The sequence below is a fragment of the Pongo pygmaeus genome, chromosome 13 (assembly GCF_028885625.2).
Source record: "Pongo pygmaeus isolate AG05252 chromosome 13, NHGRI_mPonPyg2-v2.0_pri, whole genome shotgun sequence".
Lineage (NCBI taxonomy): Eukaryota > Metazoa > Chordata > Mammalia > Primates > Hominidae > Pongo > Pongo pygmaeus.
This window is the reverse complement of record NC_072386.2, coordinates 62,401,919-62,421,397: the sequence shown is the minus strand read 5'-3', so window position 1 is coordinate 62,421,397 and position 19,479 is coordinate 62,401,919. Positions and strand designations below refer to the sequence as shown.

The 19,479-nt window shown below is 38.5% G+C and overlaps 1 protein-coding gene across 1 annotated transcript in view; it reads right to left on the bottom strand.

The window, feature by feature from the left end:
- Positions 1 to 19,479, bottom strand: part of TMC1 (transmembrane channel like 1) — a 263,253-nt gene that overhangs the window by 20,618 nt on the left and 223,156 nt on the right. Inside the window, exons 14-16 of the mRNA XM_054501938.2 lie at positions 19,047 to 19,226; positions 18,760 to 18,921; positions 5,612 to 5,740 (exon numbers count right to left, since the gene is read on the bottom strand). Coding sequence (XP_054357913.1) covers positions 5,612 to 5,740; positions 18,760 to 18,921; positions 19,047 to 19,226 — 471 coding nt within the window. The remainder of the gene's footprint in view (positions 1 to 5,611; positions 5,741 to 18,759; positions 18,922 to 19,046; positions 19,227 to 19,479) is intronic.

Here is a 19,479-nt window from a genome sequence, read left to right as displayed (position 1 = left end):
TCCCTTCTCTCTCTGCAAGTTTCATTATTTGAGGCAGATTGCCAACCTGTGGATAACATGAAATGCAATTCAGGATCTCAGAGAGACTTAATTCTGTCGTGGCATGAGTTGCCTGACCTTCTCCACATAAATCTCATCTCTCACAGCTGGAATCACTCTGCTTAGAGCTGCAAGCTGGTCTGGGCTGTGGCTCCAGAGCAGTGGCTCTTGAGTGTGGTCCACAGATGAGAGTCAACAGCGTCACCTGGGAACTTGTTAGAAAAGCACATTCTTGGGCCTGGCCTCAGATCTACTGAATCAGAAATGCTGTTTTCACAGGTCCTCGGGGGATTCTGTTGTATGCTCACATTTCAGAAGCACTGATCCAGGACAAACTCTAGCCTCATCTGCTAGGATGATTGCACACTTGAGGCTTTGTACTTCAACCCTAGTTGAGAGTAGGAACCTGTTAACTGCAGACAGATCCTGTCCACATATTCAAGGAACACTTAAAATACAGTCTGCATTGTCTCTGTTCCCATTTTCTCAACCGCTTATGGGATGCTGATGATTTCTTCCTGATTCTTTATCATGCTACCTTCCCGAACTGATATATAATATCTCCACGTTCCCAGCTAGAGAACAGTTGATCTTCTAATTCTGTATCCCAGTTCATTTGCTAACTCCATTCTACCACAGGTAGCCTGCCTAAGCCTAGGAGCACTTTGAGTTCCAAAAGCCATAGGTTTAGTGTATGAATTATTCAAGTTTTGGCAGAATTTTTAAAATTTCTAGAGTCAAGCATTATGGTATAAATTCAACATGATGGAAACTTGGTTGATGGCTTTGAAGGTGATGAGACTCGAGTTTCAGGCCTAACTCTACCACTAACCAGCAATGTGTCTTTGAGCAACTATTTAACATCCTCTAAGCCTCAGTTTACTGTAAAGTAGGAACAATAATACAACCTCACAGCATTGCTGGTACGAGCACATGGAATAAAACATGTAAAGTATTTTGTAGAGTTTCTGATACAAAATAAGCAGTACATTGAGATGTAATATAATACAATATAATATGATTGGGAATCCACTAAGGTAGTTAGTCAATTATATGCCTCTTATTTATGGATAATCTTGAGCATCCCTCATCAGACTTTAAAGAAGTCTCCCATCGCTGTTCTGCTCTTACTTACAAGTGAGCAACGATCACCTTAAAAATACAACTTGAACACAGTGCTGAGTTTATTGAACATTCCCTTACCCCATCATGCCCTGAATCTAATTCTATATTTCTTCCTAAATATTCTTTACTTGCTTTGCTGGTAAATAGTAAGAATGGTGTCAATGAAAACTGAAGTGAAGATAAAGATATTCTGCATTGAACTGCTAAAGAAAACCCAAAGTTTACAAGAGGCCACACTTTGTATTAAATTAGAGCAGTTAAAATCCTTCCTAGGGACAAACTATTCTACTCCTCATGAACTCTTCTGAAACACTGAGAACTGTGCTCAGAGAAGCCTTGGGAGATATTAACTTACATTACATTAACTTACATTGGTCTGGTAATCTGATCCAAGCCGGTAATTTTTCCACCTTAGTTAATCTTCATAGGTTTGTTGTGATAACATTATGACCATAAATTTGTGTCTTGAAAAATATTCACAATCCCTTTTAACCCAGCTTACTCAGATAGAGCCAGTACAGAATTCAGTACATTTAACATAACATTTTTGTTCAGAAGTGTACTTCATTGTCCTTATTATTCTCTGGCTACATAAACTTAGGAACCTCATTTCAATTCACAGATGCAACTTTTCATATGTTAAATACATGCATTACAATTGGTTGTGTCAAAATCCACCTAACTTTAGCATTCTATAGATCTCTGAATCTAATGCTGAAATCTGCAGGGTCTCTACAGAGGCTGTTGTAATAAAAGTGAATAGACTTTTTAAAGCCCTCTACTAAGACTGAGCAATCCAACTCAGAGAAATTTATCATAAGAAAATAATTTGTACATCCACTATGATTTATCTATGAAGATACTTATGTACATGGATATAATTAAATGTCATCACAACACTTATTATCATAAGAATAATTAGACAGTTCAACTTAAAGCAAATTAAAAACTAATTAGATTAATTATACCACATCTGCATACAGAATATTATACAACCATTTAAAAGGTATGTTACAAAAACAACAGTTAATAGCATTGGGAAATGATCACTGTTAGGTAAAACAAATAAAAGCAGGTAACCAGTCTACTCTACTACCTATCTGTTTACACACATACATATATACATATACAAATGTATATATGTGTATATTTATAAAAATCTATGTTACTATATATAAATATGTAGTACTTGTTATCTAACACTATTTGATTCAACAATCCAAATAATTAATCTCATTAGTGGCAGAGATTACCTGTGATTTTTACTTTCATATTAGCTTTGTTATATTTTCCAAATTTTCTACAATAAAGTGGCATTATTTTTGGAATTCAGAAGAAAAAAATCATGCGCTTTGTGTGTGTGTATACATGCACACGCATGCATGTAGTAGAAAGGACCATGATTTTATCTTTTATTTCTGACAGAATTCTCAAGTATGTCCTCTGCCCATCTCAGGTCGTCCTTCCCTTCATGACAGGTACTTTCTGAAACCATATTATTGATTAGCAGGTCTAGGAGAATAGCAGAGAAACATTCTTATTAGCCTTTTCTGCTCTAAAACAGCCTCATTTTAGTTTTTTTTTTTTTTTTTCAATCTATGCCTGGATTGCCCATACTGTCTATCTCTGGGGCCCTGTCTTACACTTGTCCCTCCACCGGGAATTCTTTCTTTTGTCTCTTGGAATCCTGATCATCCTTCAAGACTTAGTTCAAATGTCTCCTCCTCCGTGTCTGCATTTGTACTGATGCATGCCTGTCTCTCTCTCTCTCTCACACACACACACACACACACACACACACACACACACATTCTCTTCCAAAGGGCCATACAATTGATTTCTCTATTTATATTGGGAGCTTGCAAGAGAAAAGAGTGGTGAAGAGTATGAGGAACTGGAGAATGAATATCCCAACTGCAGATGGCGGTGGTTTCTCAACTCTATCCAATTTCTCCCTAGTGGGAATACGGACTTACTGTTGCCAGTTTTTCAAGAAAAACAAGAAATCCATGTGTTTTTATGTAAAAGCTCTCATTTTAAAATATTAGCTCATAAAAAATGAAACAAAAACAAACACCACCACTGGGCATACAAAACAAAAATATCCATTAGCTGAATCTACCCTGCAGGCCAAATTTGCAACCTCTACATAAGTCTACATCTTCTACATCCCTGTATTCCTTTATCACCTAGCACAGAGTTTGTTCATAATGGCTTGCACCTAGTAGGCCCTCACCCGTGTAAGCTATCCATTTGGTAAGTCAATGACAACGGGATCTACATCAAAGAATCGTCATCCATCATTAATGTTTTAAAACTTGTTTTGATTCTGACAGAGCTTTTTTGAGCCTTCCAAAGGTAACGTGGGAGAAAATTCCTTCTCTGTGACCTAAAACAGGAACTTGCCTTTTTTCCTGTACTTTCTACTAACCCAGGAACACCGTCAGCAGTCAATAAATAATAAATTACAGTCATTTAATTACAGCTTTTATGCATCCAGTTCATGTAATATTGACTTCATATTTGCAGTCAGATTTTCTGCCACTTAAGAAGAAAGCAGCCAAGGGATAAAAGGTAAGCAAAAGCCAAGCAATGGTCTAAGGAAGAAACGGCAATTTTTATGTCTGCCTCGGAGGAGCTGAATCAGGCAAGGAAAATAGAAATGAAACCAAGCCAGCTGAATACCTCATAGCAAAGAATGGAAAGGCAACACAAGAGCATCCTGTATCTGTAGCCATTACCTCACTGTCGTTCACCGAAGACCATTACCTAACTGCTTTTGGCCAGTCCAAGGAGGCACTTTCAATGAGGGTGATGGAGATGACCTTATAAAAGGTACCATCTTAAAGTCAGACAGCCAGACAGATCTAGCCTGAAATCTTGAAAACAGTCCTAACTATTGGACTTATCCAGAGACTAGAGGGCAGGAGATAAAAGAGATAGAAGATCAGCTATAAAGGATATTCCCTCACTGGTGAGGAGAGAAGCATTACTGGCTCAATAACTCAAAAACATTACAAACACTGAGACTCCATGGGCACATGCTTCGAAGGAGGCAGAGTTCTGGCAATAGACAGTGCTGCCTTGATGGTGCAAAAATGAGGAGGTTCAACATTCAAACAGCCAGCCAACACATGCTGCCTGCTACGTGACTCGCACAGTTCAAATAAGAGAGGTCAGGGCCTCTATTTTCATAGAGTATTCTTTCTAACAGAGGGAGATAGACCGTGAGTACATTTTACAAGAGTAATGTCAAATAGATGCACATCTTATGAAGAAAACAGAACAGTGTGTTGATATAAAGAGTGCCTGATTAGCTACATTAGAATAGGTGGTCAGAGAAGAGCACTAAGACACGGTAGCTGAGTCTCTAACGACAAGAAGAAACCAGCCATTCCTAGCTCTAGGGCAACAGCACCCTTTGCGGGAGAAACAGCAATTACAAATGCAAGGACCATCTTGTGTTTGAGCATAAAAAGAAGCCCATGTTTGTGAACTTTACAAAGCAAGAGCAAAAGTGGTAGCAAATGACTTGAGAGAGAAAGAAAAGGAGCAGATCATCCAGGGTACTGAAGGCCTAGAAAGACATTTGGAAATCATTCTAAGTACTTGAGAAGCCACTGGAAGATTTTAAGCAAATGAGTACTACCAACCCCCCAGGTCATATTTTCCAGGATGACTGAAGCCAGTTTGACTGCAAAGGAGGACAGTGGAAACCAGGAGACGTGCTAGTCACAGAGTGATGAGTGTGCTGTTGCCCTCAGAATTTGTTGGGGGACCTGAGGATGAGCATAGAAGGAAAGCTGGTGATGGAGTCAGCACCAGTGTGGTTCTGAGAAACCTGAGCCATTATTTCAGGAAAAGAAGCCGCCTCTGCCAGAATTTAGCTCCACCACTTGCCAGATGCATGACAGCAAACTAGGCCTTCCTTGAACCTTCTGCAGCCTCTTGTGTGTGTCTCTGTCAAGCTCTTATTAGACTATGAACTTTGTGAAGCAAGTATCATATTTATCAAATCCTTTTATCCCCCCCATCTACTGCACAGTGACTGGCATACGATAGTATCCAGCAGTTTAGTAGAATTCAAAGGCATAAATAGAATATGCTGTTGATATTAGCCATCTTTCCCTGCTTCTAGAAATGCTAGTAAACTTATAGGGAGAAGGTGGGCTACAGGGCCAAGATTTACTGAGTTCAACATTTCAACTGACAAGTTGAGGTCCATTGCTTTTGCTATCTTGTGCTAATTTTACTAGAATATTGTAAACCATGATACTCAAGTCTGAACTTCTCTGCATTATAAATGTACTCATTGGTCTTCATTTATTGCACCTAAAACGGTGATCCCATCCACTAAACTCTATGATGCCTTTCTCTTATATAGTGTGTGTAAATGATGAATCACAAAGGAAAAACCTTATAAGAGCAAAATTAACATCATACTTACATATCCATACTCCAAGTCCCAGCACCAGCAATAATTGCAAAACCTCACAAAACATGCCCTTAGAAAGTCCCCAATGAGGATTGTGACGTAGGTGGTCAGAACATCAGAGACTGTCAGCCTCACAAACTCCTGTTGAGATATTATCTCTATTAAAACACACAGTTCTGTCTTCAAATGGTCCTAGTGTTGGTATTAAATCTGTCATATTTCTAAAGAAGTATTGGCTTGAAGACTGCAATTAATGGCAAAAGAAGAAAACAACTGGTCATATCAAGTAAATAAAAAATATTTCACCCTGACTTTATTACTTAAAAGTAATTATTTCCCGTTTACTAAATCAAAAGTTTTCTTCTTACTGAGAAATTTCATAAGCATGATACAAGAGCCAAAAACAGGAAAATATTGGCCACATAGCAGTCTAAAATTTTATGTGGTGAATAGCACTATTTACAGACTTGAAAGACAAATGTGGAAAAAGTGCTTGCAACGTATATGATAGAGGGTGAGTATTGCTAACACATTAAAAGATTTTACAAATCAGTATGAATATAGGTGGGCAATCCAATAAAGAAACCAGCAAAAGTCACAAATTAAAAATTCACAGAAGAACATATACAAATGGTCCGTTAAAACTGAAAAATACCTAAACACCACATAATAAAAATACAAATGAAAACAATGAGTTGTTGCCTCACAGACTGATAAACGTAAAATCCATGCTTCTTCATATTGGTGAGTGTGGTGAACTAGCACGAGCATAAACTGATAGGAAAGTTAAACTGGGCACAACGTTGGGAAGAAATTTGTTAAGATCCATCACATTTTAAAGTTTTTGGAGCTTGATCAAGAAAATCCACTTTTAGAAATGCCTATGACAGCAATATTTGCACACATGCACAAATCTATACATACAATCATGAAAGTACTGCTTCTTCCAGATTAAAAATGGAAAAATACGAATATGCTTGGGAGACTAATTAAATAAAACAAATTAAGTGTTTGCACAATGGTATATTGTAAGCTCCTAAAACCAAATGCTATCGTGATGCTGGATGCATAACTATGTGAATATATTAGAAACCATTGAATTGTGTATTTTTTTAAATTTTTTATGTCTTCCTTTTTTATTTTAAGTTCTGGGGTACACGTGCAGTTTCGTTACATAGGTAAACATGTGCCATGGTGGTTTGCTGCACCTATCAACCCATCACCTAAGTATTAAGTCCTGCAATCATTAGCTATTTTTCCTGATGTTCTCACTTCTCCCTTACCCCTCACCAGGCTCCAGTGTGTGTTGTTCCCCTCCCTGTGTCCATTTGTTCTCACTGTTCAGCTCTCACTTATGAGTGAGAACATGTGGTGTTTGGTTTTCCGTTCCTGTGTTAGTGTGCTGAGGATAATGACTTTCAGCTCCACCCATGTCTCTGCAAAGGACATGATCTCATTCTTTTTTAAGGCTGCGTAGTATTCTATGGTGTACATATAGCACATTTTCTTTATCCAGTCTATCATTGATAGGCATTTGGGTTGATTCCATGTCTCTGCTATCGTGAATAGTGCTGCAGTGAACATACATGGGCATGTATCTTTGCAACAGAATAATTTATTTTCCTTTGGGTATGTACCCAGTAATGGGATTCCTGGATCAAATGGTATTTCTGGTTCTAGGTCTTTAAGGAATTGCCACACTGTCTTCCACAATGTTTGAATAAATTTACATTCCCACTAACTGTGTAAAAGCCTTCCTATCTCTCCGTAGCCTCACCAGCGTCTGTTGTTTCCTGACTTTTTAATAATCACCATTCTGACTGGTGTGAGATGGTATCTCATTGTGGTTTTGATTTGCATTTCTCCAGTCATCAGTGATGTCGAGTGTTTTTTCATATGGTTGTTGGCCGCGTGAATCTCTTCTTTGAGAAGTCTCTGTTCATGTCCTTCACCCACTTTTTAATGGGGTTATATGTTTTTTTCTCATAAATTTGTTTAAGTTCTTTGTAGATTCTGGATATTAGATCTTTGTCAAATGGATAGATTGCAAAAATTTTCTCCCGTTCTGTAGGTTGTCTGTTCACTCGGATGATAGTTTCTTTTGCTGTGCAGAAGCTCTTTAGTTTAATTAGTTCCCATTTGTCAATTTTTGTTTTTGTTGCAATTGCTTTTGATGTTTTTGTCTTGAAATCTTTGCCCATGCCTATGTCCTAAATGGTATTGCCTAGGTTTTCATCTACGGTTTTTATAGTTTTGGGTTTTATATATAAGCCTTTAATCCATCCTGAGTTAAATTTTGCATAAGGTGTATAGACAGGGTCCCATTTCAGTTTTCTGCATAGGCTAGCCAGTTTTCTTAGCATCATTTATTAAATAGCGAATCCTTTCCCCATTGCTTGTTTTTGTCAAGTTTGTCAAAGATCAGATGACTGTAGGTGTGTGATCTTATTTCTGTGTTCCCTATTCTGTTCTACTGGTCTGTCTGCCTGTTTTTGCACCAGTACTATGCTGTTTTGATTACTATAGCCTTGTAGTATGGTTTGAAGTCAGGTGGTGTGATGCCTCCTGTTTTGTTTTATTTGCTTTGGACTTTCTCAGTTATAAGGACTCTTTTTTGGTTCCATATGAATTTAAAAATGTTTTTTTCTAATTCTGTGAAGAATGTCAATGGTGGTTTAATGGAAATAGCATTGAATCTATAAATTATTTTGGGCAGTATGGCCATTTTCACAATATTGATTTTTCCTATCCATGAGCATGGAATGTTTTCCCATATGTTTGTGTCTTCTCTGATTTCATTGAGCAGTGGTTTGTAGTTCTTGAAGTGTTCCTTCAAGTATGTCCCAGAGATTCTGGTACATCATCTCTTTATTCTCATTAGTTTCAAGGAACATCTTGATTTCTGCCTTCATTCCATTATTTACTCAGGAGTCACTCAGGAGCAAATTGTTCAATTTCCATGTAGTTGTGTGGTTTTGAGTGAGTTTCTTAATTTTGATTTCTAATCTAATTGTTCTGTTGTCTGAGATACTGTTTGTTATGATTTCAGTTATTTTGCATTTGCTGAGGAGTGTTTTACTTCCATTTATATAATCGCACAATGCCCAGCAATTTCCGTACACTCAATAAATAAAAAACGAATGAATGATGGTATTCCTGTGGTTATTTTTGGACATAATTTTTCTCCTTCCTACTCTTTGTCTCCTTTCCTTTCCTAAGGCAGTTCTTTGTATGTATGTATGTATGTATGTATGTATGTATGTATGTGTTTAGAGACAGGGGTCTTGCTATGTTGCCCAGGCTGACCTGGAACTCCTGGACTCAAGCAATCCTCCTGTCTCAGCCGCCTGAGTAGCTGGGACTACAGACACATGCCTCCATGCCCACCCTTTCCAGGCAATGTTGAGCTCAGATTCTAATAACTAGCATCAATTAGAGGAAGGCTATGAGGGATATTTTTAGGTTTCTACTGCCAGGTCTAGAAGACTTCCTCAGGTAAGAAAACATTTCAGAGTGGTTTGGAAGTCCTCCACATCCTCTTAAGCATCCTCATCCCAAAGGTTGAAATTCTATTCCTTCCCAAGCAGTGACCTAACTTTCACATAAAATATCTGAAGAGGATTCAAACATTGTATTAAAAATTTTAAATGTTTATTCATATACCATAGGAAAAATATATTTTAAAAGAAAGGGAATCCAAACAATGGTAGCCCAGCCAATCTCAAGGATATCATCCTAGTTCCTTGTGTGCTTGTCAGGATGGGGAGCACAGCCCCCACACAGGCCTCCTGCTAAACCCCACACTCCACACCTAAAAACTTTGCACACATGATATTAGTTAAAATGCCTGGGCAGCTTTGATCAATAAAGCTAAAGAAATAATTTATTAATAGGTGAAGGGAAAACAATAGGCAAGGAACATCATAAAGGGCCACCAAATATAGACATTGCAGGCAGGAGTTTGGGAAGTGTGTGTTGATGCTAACTGGGGGACAATTTAGCACTGTGAACAAAGACGCAAACTCTGTAAGCAGACTATGTAGGCTAAACTGGGGCTCCTGTCATTGACTTTCTCAGAGATCTTGAGCAAATTACCTAAGTCTCAGTCTTCTCATCTATCAAACGGAAATAATAATATAACGTATCTCAGAATGAAACATAAAAATTTGAGGAGGAAATACTTGGCACATTAGTGATTTTATCTTCAGCTGTTGCTTTCTCCCCTTCCCCAAAGTGGAGACCTCAGGATATAGCTTCAAAGAGGAATGGCTTTGCTGCCCACCTATCAAATCCATTGGGGATGAAATGAAATGATTGCTTGGGAATCTGCAGAAGTAAAGGAGCAATCACATTATCCTATATTCAAAACAATAAGTGCTTTGAGTCTCATAGCATCCTTGGAGAAAATCAAAGCAGAGGGTATCCATGGAGGAGAAGAGGAAACATCTGTAATGCTCTCACAGAACAATGAATGAGGGTGCATATCTAACATTACACGCAAAGCAGCTGCCTTTACTATTTTTGGAGGCATATTTTTTAAGCAATTAAAGAATAGAAATTTTAGACGCATGGATACAGATATTGATCTCTTAAAGGCCAGACCTTGCCAGCACTCAGATTTGTTATGTCCTATATGTTCTTTTTGTTCCCAGAGATTCCATCTGCCTAATCAACATTCCAGTCAGAACCACAACCCCTTTTCCCTTGGCCCGCTTCTGCAGACTTTCCCACTAGAGCTTAATGCTTCCTTGGAGAAAGGAAGGTGAAAGATAAGGGGGAAATCCAACTAAAATGGCAGTAAGAAAATATGATGAAGCAAGGAAAATCACTACAGACAGGTATAAAAAAAAAAGACAAGCAGCATAATCCACAGGCTTCCAAGGTGGAGGATTAACTAAATGGTATTTCTTTTCTTTTAAGTCAGTATGTGTGGGACTATCACAGAACCATCTGCATCTGAAACATGAATATTCTCCTAGACTGCATTCGCATTCCTATCTAATTAATCCATTCCTTCACTCCAGAAGTGGCCAGCCCAGATCCTACTCTTTACAGCTAATTCTATTAATCCCATTCAATAAGTGTTTTTGCTTGTTAAAGTGCAGGTTTCTTAGCTTTCAGGCCAACCTGTGTTCTAGGATGTGCAGAAGAGAACGTCTCAAATTCCTTCAGTTTCTAAAACTGTACTTCCTATATTTTCCTTTCTTGAATCATATGCTGAAGATTTAGGGAGCAGCTTAGTTGTGATAAAACAGACTCGTGTTAAGCACCACAACCAGACTTCACTTCAAAGAGCCGTGGAACAGGGAGACCCAAGTACCATTGTGTACTCATTTCCTATTGTTGCTGTAACAAATTGCCATAAATGTAGTGGCTTAAAACAATGCAAATTTATCTTCTTACGGTTCTGGAAGTCAGAAGTCGCAAATCAAACTGCAGACTTGGGAAGAGAATATGTTTCCTTTCTTTTTCAGTTTCTGAGGCCACCTGCATTCCTTGGCTCTTAATCTCCTTCCTCCATCTTTAAAGCACATCATTCCAACCTCTGCTTCTGCTGTTACATCTCAACTTTCTGACTTTTTCCCTTTATCTCCTGCTTATAAAGATCCTTATGATTTCATTAAGCCTGATCACATAATCCACAATAATTCTTTCAAGCTGAGATCTTTAACTTAATTTCATCTGCAAAGTCCATTTTGCATTGTAACATATTTATCGTTCCAGAGATTAGAATGTAGACCGTTTTAGAGCGCCATTATTCTGTCTACCACATCGTGAATCACAAGCACTCCTGTATTAAGCGCAGACGACTTTGATTTTGTTTATTATTTCGTATGTAATATGTTCCTGTAAGCTGTATGAAATGTGCATGTCTGAAAATCAAATTAATAGCATATAACATGAAAGGGGGGATTTATCTGGTTCCTGAAAGCTTAACAAATAAAATAAAATAGAATTTTCAATTATACCATAATTTTTGTACTTAATCATTAATGATACATGTCTAGCATTTTACATATTTACCTTATTTTTTTCTTTCACAGTTGAAATCTTGGTTGGCTTAAGTTTGATGAGCATCTGATTGAGGCCTAAGATATATTTTTACATATTTGTTTAAATTATATGAATTTTTATAAGACTAATGCTAGTCCTTCAATTTTTATGTTATCTTACAAAAAAATGCAGTAAAAAATTGTTCAAATAATTTCACAAACACTACATTCAGTGCTAAACTCAACTGTTGTCTAACATACAGAAGCTTTATGACAAAAGCTGTTCTCAATGATAATCTGAAGCCCCAAAATCAATTTATGGACTGCACATTAGGAATATCAATTCTAACTAAATAAAATCATAAAAGCTTTTCAAAATATAAATTGGATTTGTATAAAAATATGAGATCTGAAGTAGATTTTTCTTGGGTTTTGTTTGGTTTTATTTGTCTTGGTTTCCCTTAAGGGATAGAAAGCCATATGAAACATTATTTCTTTTATCTGGTAAGGTATGGCTAGTCTTGGGCTGGGGTTATTTATAAAATCATCATGAAAACAAATAACTTAAAATAGTATTTTTTTCTTTTAAGGGAAAATTATTTAACAAAAATTGACATTATTAAAATTTCTTAGTGTGTGCCTCCCAAATTATCTACTTAAAAAAAACTTTTATTTTAGGTTTAGTAGTACATGTGAAGCTTTGTTACATAGGTAAATTTGTGTCATGAGAGTTTGTTGTACAGATTATTTTATCACCCAGGTATTAAACCCAGTACCCAATAGTTATCTTTTCTGCTCTTCTCCCTCCTCTCACCCTCCACCCTCAAGTAGACTCCAGTGTCTGTTGTTTCCTTCTTTGTGTTCATGAGTTATAATTTAGCTCCCATATACGTAAGAACATGCAGTATTTGGCGTTCCTACATGAGTTTGCTAAGGATAATAGATCCATTTTTCTGCAACAGACATGATCTCATTCTTTTTTATGGCTGCATAATACTCCATGGTATATATATATATCACATTTTCCCTATCCAATCTGTCATTGATGGACATTTAGGTTGATTCCATGTATTTGCTATTATGAATAGTGCTGCAATGAACATTCACATGCCTGTGTCTTTATGATTTATATTCCTCTGGGTATATACCCAGTAATGGGATGGCTGGGTTGAATGATAGCTCTGCTTTTAGCTCTTTGAGGAATCGCCATACTGCTTTCCACAATGGTTGAACTAATTTACATTCCCACTAACAGTGTATAAACACTCCTTTTTCTCTGCGACCTTGCCAGCATATTATTTTTTCACTTTTTACTACTAATCACTCTGACTGGTGAGAGATGGTATCCCATTGTTGTTTTGATTTGCATTTCTCTAACGATCAGTGATACGAAGTTTTATTTCATATGCTTGTTTGCCACATGTATGTCTTCTTTCGAGAAGTGTCTGTTCATGTCCTTTGCCCACTTTTTAATGCGATCCAGTTTTTTTCTTGTAAATTTGTTTAAGTTCCTTATAGACTCTGCATATTAGACCTTTGTCAGATAGATAGATTGCAAAAATGTTCTCCCATTCTGTAGGTTGTCTGTTCACTCTGATGATAGTTTCTTTTGCTGTACTGGAACTCTTTAGTTTAGTTAGATCCCATTTGTTAATTTTTGCTTTCGTTGCAATTGCTTCTGGCATTTTTGTCATGAAATCTTTGCTTGTGCCTATGTCCTGAATGATATTGCCTAGATTTTCTCCTAGGGTTTTTATAGTTTTGGGTTTTACATTTAAGCCTTTAATCTATCTTGAGTTAATTTTTATACATGGTGTAAAGAAGAGGTCCAGTTTCAATTTTCTGCATATGGCTACCAGTTCTCCCAGTAACATTTATTAAATAGGAAATATTTTCCCCATTGCTTGTTTTTGTCAGGTTTGTCAAAGATCAGATGGTTGTAGTTGTGTGGTTTTATTTCTGAGTTATCTATTCTGTTCCATTGGTCTATGTGTCTGTTCTTGTACCAGTACCATGCTGTTTTGAGTACTGTGGCCCTGTAGTATAGTTTGAAGTCAGGTAGTGTGATTCCTCCAGCTTTATTCTTTTTTCTTTGAATTGTCTTGGCTATACGAGCTCTTTTTTGGTTCCATAGGAACTTTAAAATAGTTTTTTTCTAATTCTGTGAAGAATTTCAGTTGTGGTTTAATGGGAATAGCATTGAATCTATAAATTACTTTGGGCAGTATGGCCATTTTAACAAAATTGATTCTTCCCATCTATGAGCATTGAATGTTTTCCCATTTGTGTGTGTCCTCTCTGATTTCCTTGAGCAGTGGTTTGTAGTTCTCTGTGAAGAGGTCCTTCACTTCCCTTGCTAGCTGCATTCGTAAGTATTTTATTATCTTTGTAGCAATTGTAGATGTGAGTTCATTCATGATTTGGCTCTCTGCTTGCCTGTTGTTGGTGTATAAGAATGCTAGCAATTTTGCACATTGATATCATATCCTGAGACTGCTGAAACTGCTTATCAGCTTAAGAAGCTTTTGGGCTGAGGCAATGGGGTTTTCTAGATATAGGATCATGTCATCTGCAAACAAAGATAATTTGACTCCCTCTTTTCCTATTTTGATACCCTTCATTTCTTTCTCTTGCCTGATTGCCCTGGCCAGAACTTCAAATACTATGTTGAATAGGAGTGGTGAGAGAGGGCATCCTTGTCTTGTGCTGGCTTTCAAGGGGAATGCTTTCAGCTTTTGTCTGTTCATTATGATTTTGGCTGTGGGTTTGTCGTAGAAGGCTCTTATTATTTTGAGGTATGTTCCTTCAATGCCTAGTTTATTGAACGTTTTTAACATGAACGGATGTTGAATTTTATTGAAAGCTTTTTCTGCGTCTATGGAGACAATCATGTGGTTTTTCTCTTTATTTCTGTTTACATGATGAATCACATTTATTGTTTTGCATATGTTGAACCAACCTTCCATCCCAAGGATGACGCCTACTTTATTGTGGTGGATTAGCCATTTGATGTGCTGCTGAATTCGGTTCGCAAGTATTTTGTTGAAGATTTTTGAATTGATGGTCCTCATGATATTGGCCTGAAGATTTCTTTTTTTGTTGTGTCTCTGCCTGGTTTTGGTAGCAGAATGATACTGGCCTCATAGGATGAGCTGGGGAGAAGTTCCTCCTCCTCCTCAATTTTGTGAAATAGCTTCAGTAGGAATGTTACCAGTTCTTCTTTGTACATCTGGTAGAATTCAGCTGTGAATTCATCAGGGCCTAGGCTATTATTGGGTGGTGGTAGCCTATGTCTCTTTGTAGGTCTCTAAGAACTTGCTTTATGAATCTGGGTACTCTTGTATTGAGTGCATATATATTTAGGATAGTTAGGTCTTCTTGTTGCATTGAACCCTTTACCATTATGTAATGCCCTTCTTTGCCTTTTTTTATCTTTGTTGGTTTGAAGTGTGTTTGTGTGTGCCTGTGTGTGTGTGTGTGTGTTTTGTTTTTTCCATTTTTTTTGAAATTGGGAATTTGAATTTCAATAACCCCTGTTTTTTTCTGTTTTATCTTGGTTGGTAGATTTTCTTCCATCCCTTTATTTTTAGCATGTGGGTGTTATTAAGCATGAGATGGGTCTCTTGAAGACAGCATACCATTCTGTCTTGCTTTTTTTAATCCAGCTTGCTACTCTGTGCCTTTTAAATGGAGCATTTAGCCCATTTACATTCAAGATTAGTATTGACATGTGTGGATTTAATCCTGTCATTGTGTTGTTCACTGATTATTATGCTGGCTTGTTTGTATGGTTGCTTTACAGTGTCATTGGTCTGTATATTTAAGTGTGCTTTTGTATTAGCAGGTAATAGTCTTTCCTTACTCCATTTAGTGTTGCTTTCAAGATGTCTTGTAAGGCAGGTCTGGTGGTAACAAACTCCCTCAACATTTGCTTGCCCAAAAAGTATCTTATTTCTCCTTTGCTTAGGAAGCTTAGTTTGGCCTGATATGAAATTCTTGGTTGAAGATTTTTTTTCTTTAAGAATGTTGAATATAGGCCCCTGACTGTTTCTGGCTTATAGGGTTTCAGCTGAGACATCTGCTGTTAGCCTAATGGTGTTCTCTCTGTAGGTGACCTGCACTTTCTCTCTGGCTGCCTTTAACATTTTTTCATTTTGACCTGAGAAAACCTGACAATTATGTGTTTTGGAGATGATCTTCTTGTGTAGAATCTTGCAGGAATTCTCTGTATTTCCTAAATTTGACTGTTAGCAAGGACTGGTAGCAAATTTGCCTCTCTAGTAAGGTTAGGGAAGTTTTCATGGATAATATCCTAAAATATGTTTTCCAAGTTGTTTGCTTTCTCCCCATCCCTTTCAGGGATGCCAGTGATTCATAGATTTGGCATTTACATAATCCCATACTTCTTGGAGGTTTTGTTCTTCCCGTTTTATTCTTTTTCCTTTATTTTTATCTGACTGTCTTATTTCAGACAGCCAGTCTTCAAGTTCTAAGATTCTTTCCTCAGCTTGGTTTATTCTACTGTTAATACTTGTGATTGCATTGTGAAATTCCTGTATTGTGTTATTCAGCTTTATGAGATGTATTAGCTTCTTTTTTGTAACAGCTACTTTGTCCTTCAGCTCCAGTATCATGTTATTGTGATTCTTATTTTCCTTGGATTGGGTTTTGCCATTCTTCTGAATCTCAATGATCTTCGTTCCTCTCCACAGTCTGAATTCTATTTCTGTCATTTCAGCTAGCTCAGCCTCATTAAGAACTCTTGTTGGAGAACTGGTGTGGTTGTTTGGAGGACATACAACACTCTGGTCATTTGAGTTATCAGAGTTCTTGCATTGGTTCTTTCTCATCTCAGTGTGTAGGTGTTCCTTTAACTGCAATGTAGATTGAATACAGTCAATAGACATCTTTCCTGGAAGTTTTCACTGGGCCAAGGCTTTGCTCAGGGTCTTTATTTGAAGCTGACTACTTGTCTTTGGTTTCAGAGGGGGGTATGTTAGTGAGATATTTTTGGTGTTGATCCTTTGGGGAATGTAATCCAGTAGGTGGCACTTAGGCATATTGGTCAGTTGGTAGACTCTTGCTTGGTTGTGTGGCTCCCCTGTGTTGCCGCACAGTTGCAGCCATGTTCCCTCTCAATGCTCTGAAAGTGTAGATTTCTTTCCCCCTTGAGAGCTGGTTGTAGATTACGGCTTGGCACTCCTGGGCTGCCCCTTCAGCTCTGGGGCAATCTCAGCGTTATGTTTCTTCTCCAACTTGGCAGCAGCAGAGGAAGATACCTTAGCATGGTTATGGCCAAGGGTCTTTTGCTTGTCTCCTGGGGGCTCCACCCCATTGAGATGCAGGTCAGCAATTACTCCTTGCAATTAGCCCAGGATGGATGGTCTATGTTGTGGGCCCGAGCTGGGGGTTCCCTGTCTGGTGACAAGCAGGGGGGTGGGGATAGGTAGGACCTGTAAGAGACAGACTGGCCTTCTCTCCTGGAGTCAACTGCAGCTTATTGGAGGTATGGATGAGGCACTTAGGGTCTTTGTTCCTTTGTTAGTCCAAGGGTAGCAAGGGAAGTTCTACTGCAGAGGTAGTGGCAGAGAGGCTTTCAGTTGCCCCTGGGGATCTTGTCCAGGGAGTTACAGAGCTGCTACTTGATCGATAATTCTGGCAGAGGGTAGCTGGAGGCCTAGGCCTGGAGGATGTGTCTGGTGAGCAGATATGGGGATGGGCACCCATGTAAAAGTCTGGTCACTTTTTCATAGGGCTGCTGCAGTATATTGGGACCCCACATCCATCCCTGGTCACCTCAGATGTTTTATTATCTGGAGGTAGCAACAGTGAAGGCTGTGAAACAGCAAAGATAGCAGCCTGCCCCTCCCTCTGGAAGCTCCATCCCAGAAATGTACAGACCCGTTGCTGGCCCAAACGCACCTGTAGGAGGTGGTTGGAGACCCCAGTTAAGAGGTCCTACCCAGTGAGGAGGAAAGGGATCAGAGACCCATTTGAAAAAGCAGTCTGGCCACATTTTCGTAGAGCAGCTATGCTGTGCTCGGGGTCTGCTTCAGCCGCTGGTTGGCTTGGACTCTGAAGCCTGAACGATGGAATGGCCAAGTCAACCAAACAGCAAAGATGATGGCCCACACTTCCCCCCAGGAGCTCTGTCTCAGGGAGTTGCAACACTTCTTCCGGTGACTGGCTGGAGTTCCAAGCCAGTGGGTTTCATTCTGTGGGGTGCAGTGAAGTGGGGCCTGCAGACTGTCACTGAATTCAGCCCCTTTTCTAAGGGATGTGGTTGGGGCTCTAAGCTCCTGCTTTGCCAGAGGTATAGCTACTTTTGACAGGAAGCCCAAAAAGGAAAAGCCCAGGTATCTAAGGTTCCCAGGTCTCTGCATGTGCTTAAGTGGCTGCTCTGCTGAGACTCCACATAGCTCTGTGTGTCAGACTGAAGGCCCTGGTGTAGAGGGTTCATGAGGGGATCTCCTGACACAAGGGTTCCAAAGATCCATGGGAGAAGTATGGGTTCCCAAGGTCGTGCATTCACTCACGGCTTCCCTGGGCATAGGAGGATCCCTTGGCTTCATGTCACTACCAGGTGGGCTGTCACCCTGCCTTGCTTTTCTCTGCTCTCCATGGGTCAGGTTGTTTCCTTGATTAGATCCAATACATGTACCTGGGTGTTTCAGTTGAAGGTGCTATATTTACTCAACCCCTCTATTCCTCTCCATGAGAGCCATGCACACTAGCTGCTTCTAGTCGGCTGTCTTGGTCACCCCCTAAGACTGTATTTTTGTTTGTTTGTTTGTTTTGTTTTATTTTGTTTTACAGCAAACAAGTAACACTAAATAGAGTTCTATTTAAATATTTGCTTTGGCCTATATCTAAATCGAGTGCTTTATTATAATACAGATAGTAAACATCTCTTTGCACCGTTTTCAACTATCCTTCCTTTATATGCAACTGTAAAGGGGGCATACAAATAGTATTTACCTCAAGGGATAGATTTGCAAACAGTGTGAGATAATATACATGAAATTCAGAGCCAGCACACAGTCAACATTCAACAAATCTTAACTATTTTTACTAATAAGCAATTTTTAAAAAGCCAATCTTATGGAAGAGATATTGACTCTCTTTTTTAATCTACTAATTGCCATACACTTCTGTTGGTGGCATTACCTGTCCCACCATTGTTTCCCAGCAAGGTCCTCGAGGTACATCTGCAGGGTGAACAAAAAAGGGTGGTCCAGTGCTATTTTCAGAGAATGATGCATTGTAGGCCTTGATCATATTGGCTTCCCAAAGGGTAATATTGGCCTTTACTAGCTTCTCCTCTTCAATCTAGAAAGCAAAAAGATAGAAACTAAAATGAAGACAACAGAGATTTCAAAGGCATTTCTGGCAAACTTGAGACTGGGAATTGAACAACACTCTTATGGCAAGGACAATCCAGAAACAAGGCTTACCTTGTTGTTAATCTCATCCATTAATGCAAGAATAAATACGTATAAATTGCCTAAAAGAAGAGCAAAAATGCGTCCCAGTAGCCATTTCAAAGCGATGAGAGGATGATAGTCTTCTAATTCAGCAAATAAGTCAAACAATGTTGGACAGAACATCCCTAGGAGGGACATAACCATATTCATCTACAAGGAGGCACAAGGGAGAAACTAGGTTAATGGTGTTTAAAGTTATTATTGCTTTTTGCCAGAATTTTGGAAGATTCTGAGCTAGGCTTCTTTGATCTTTTTTAAGACTAAAAATGATTATTTTATGCACGTTTAGAATTTTATCTCAATAAAATGACAAGGACAATATTCAACTCACATTCTCAAGATAGGCATGTGACTGAGTGTGTGTATGTGCCAGTAGTAACAGTCTTTCCTGGTATAGTGAGGG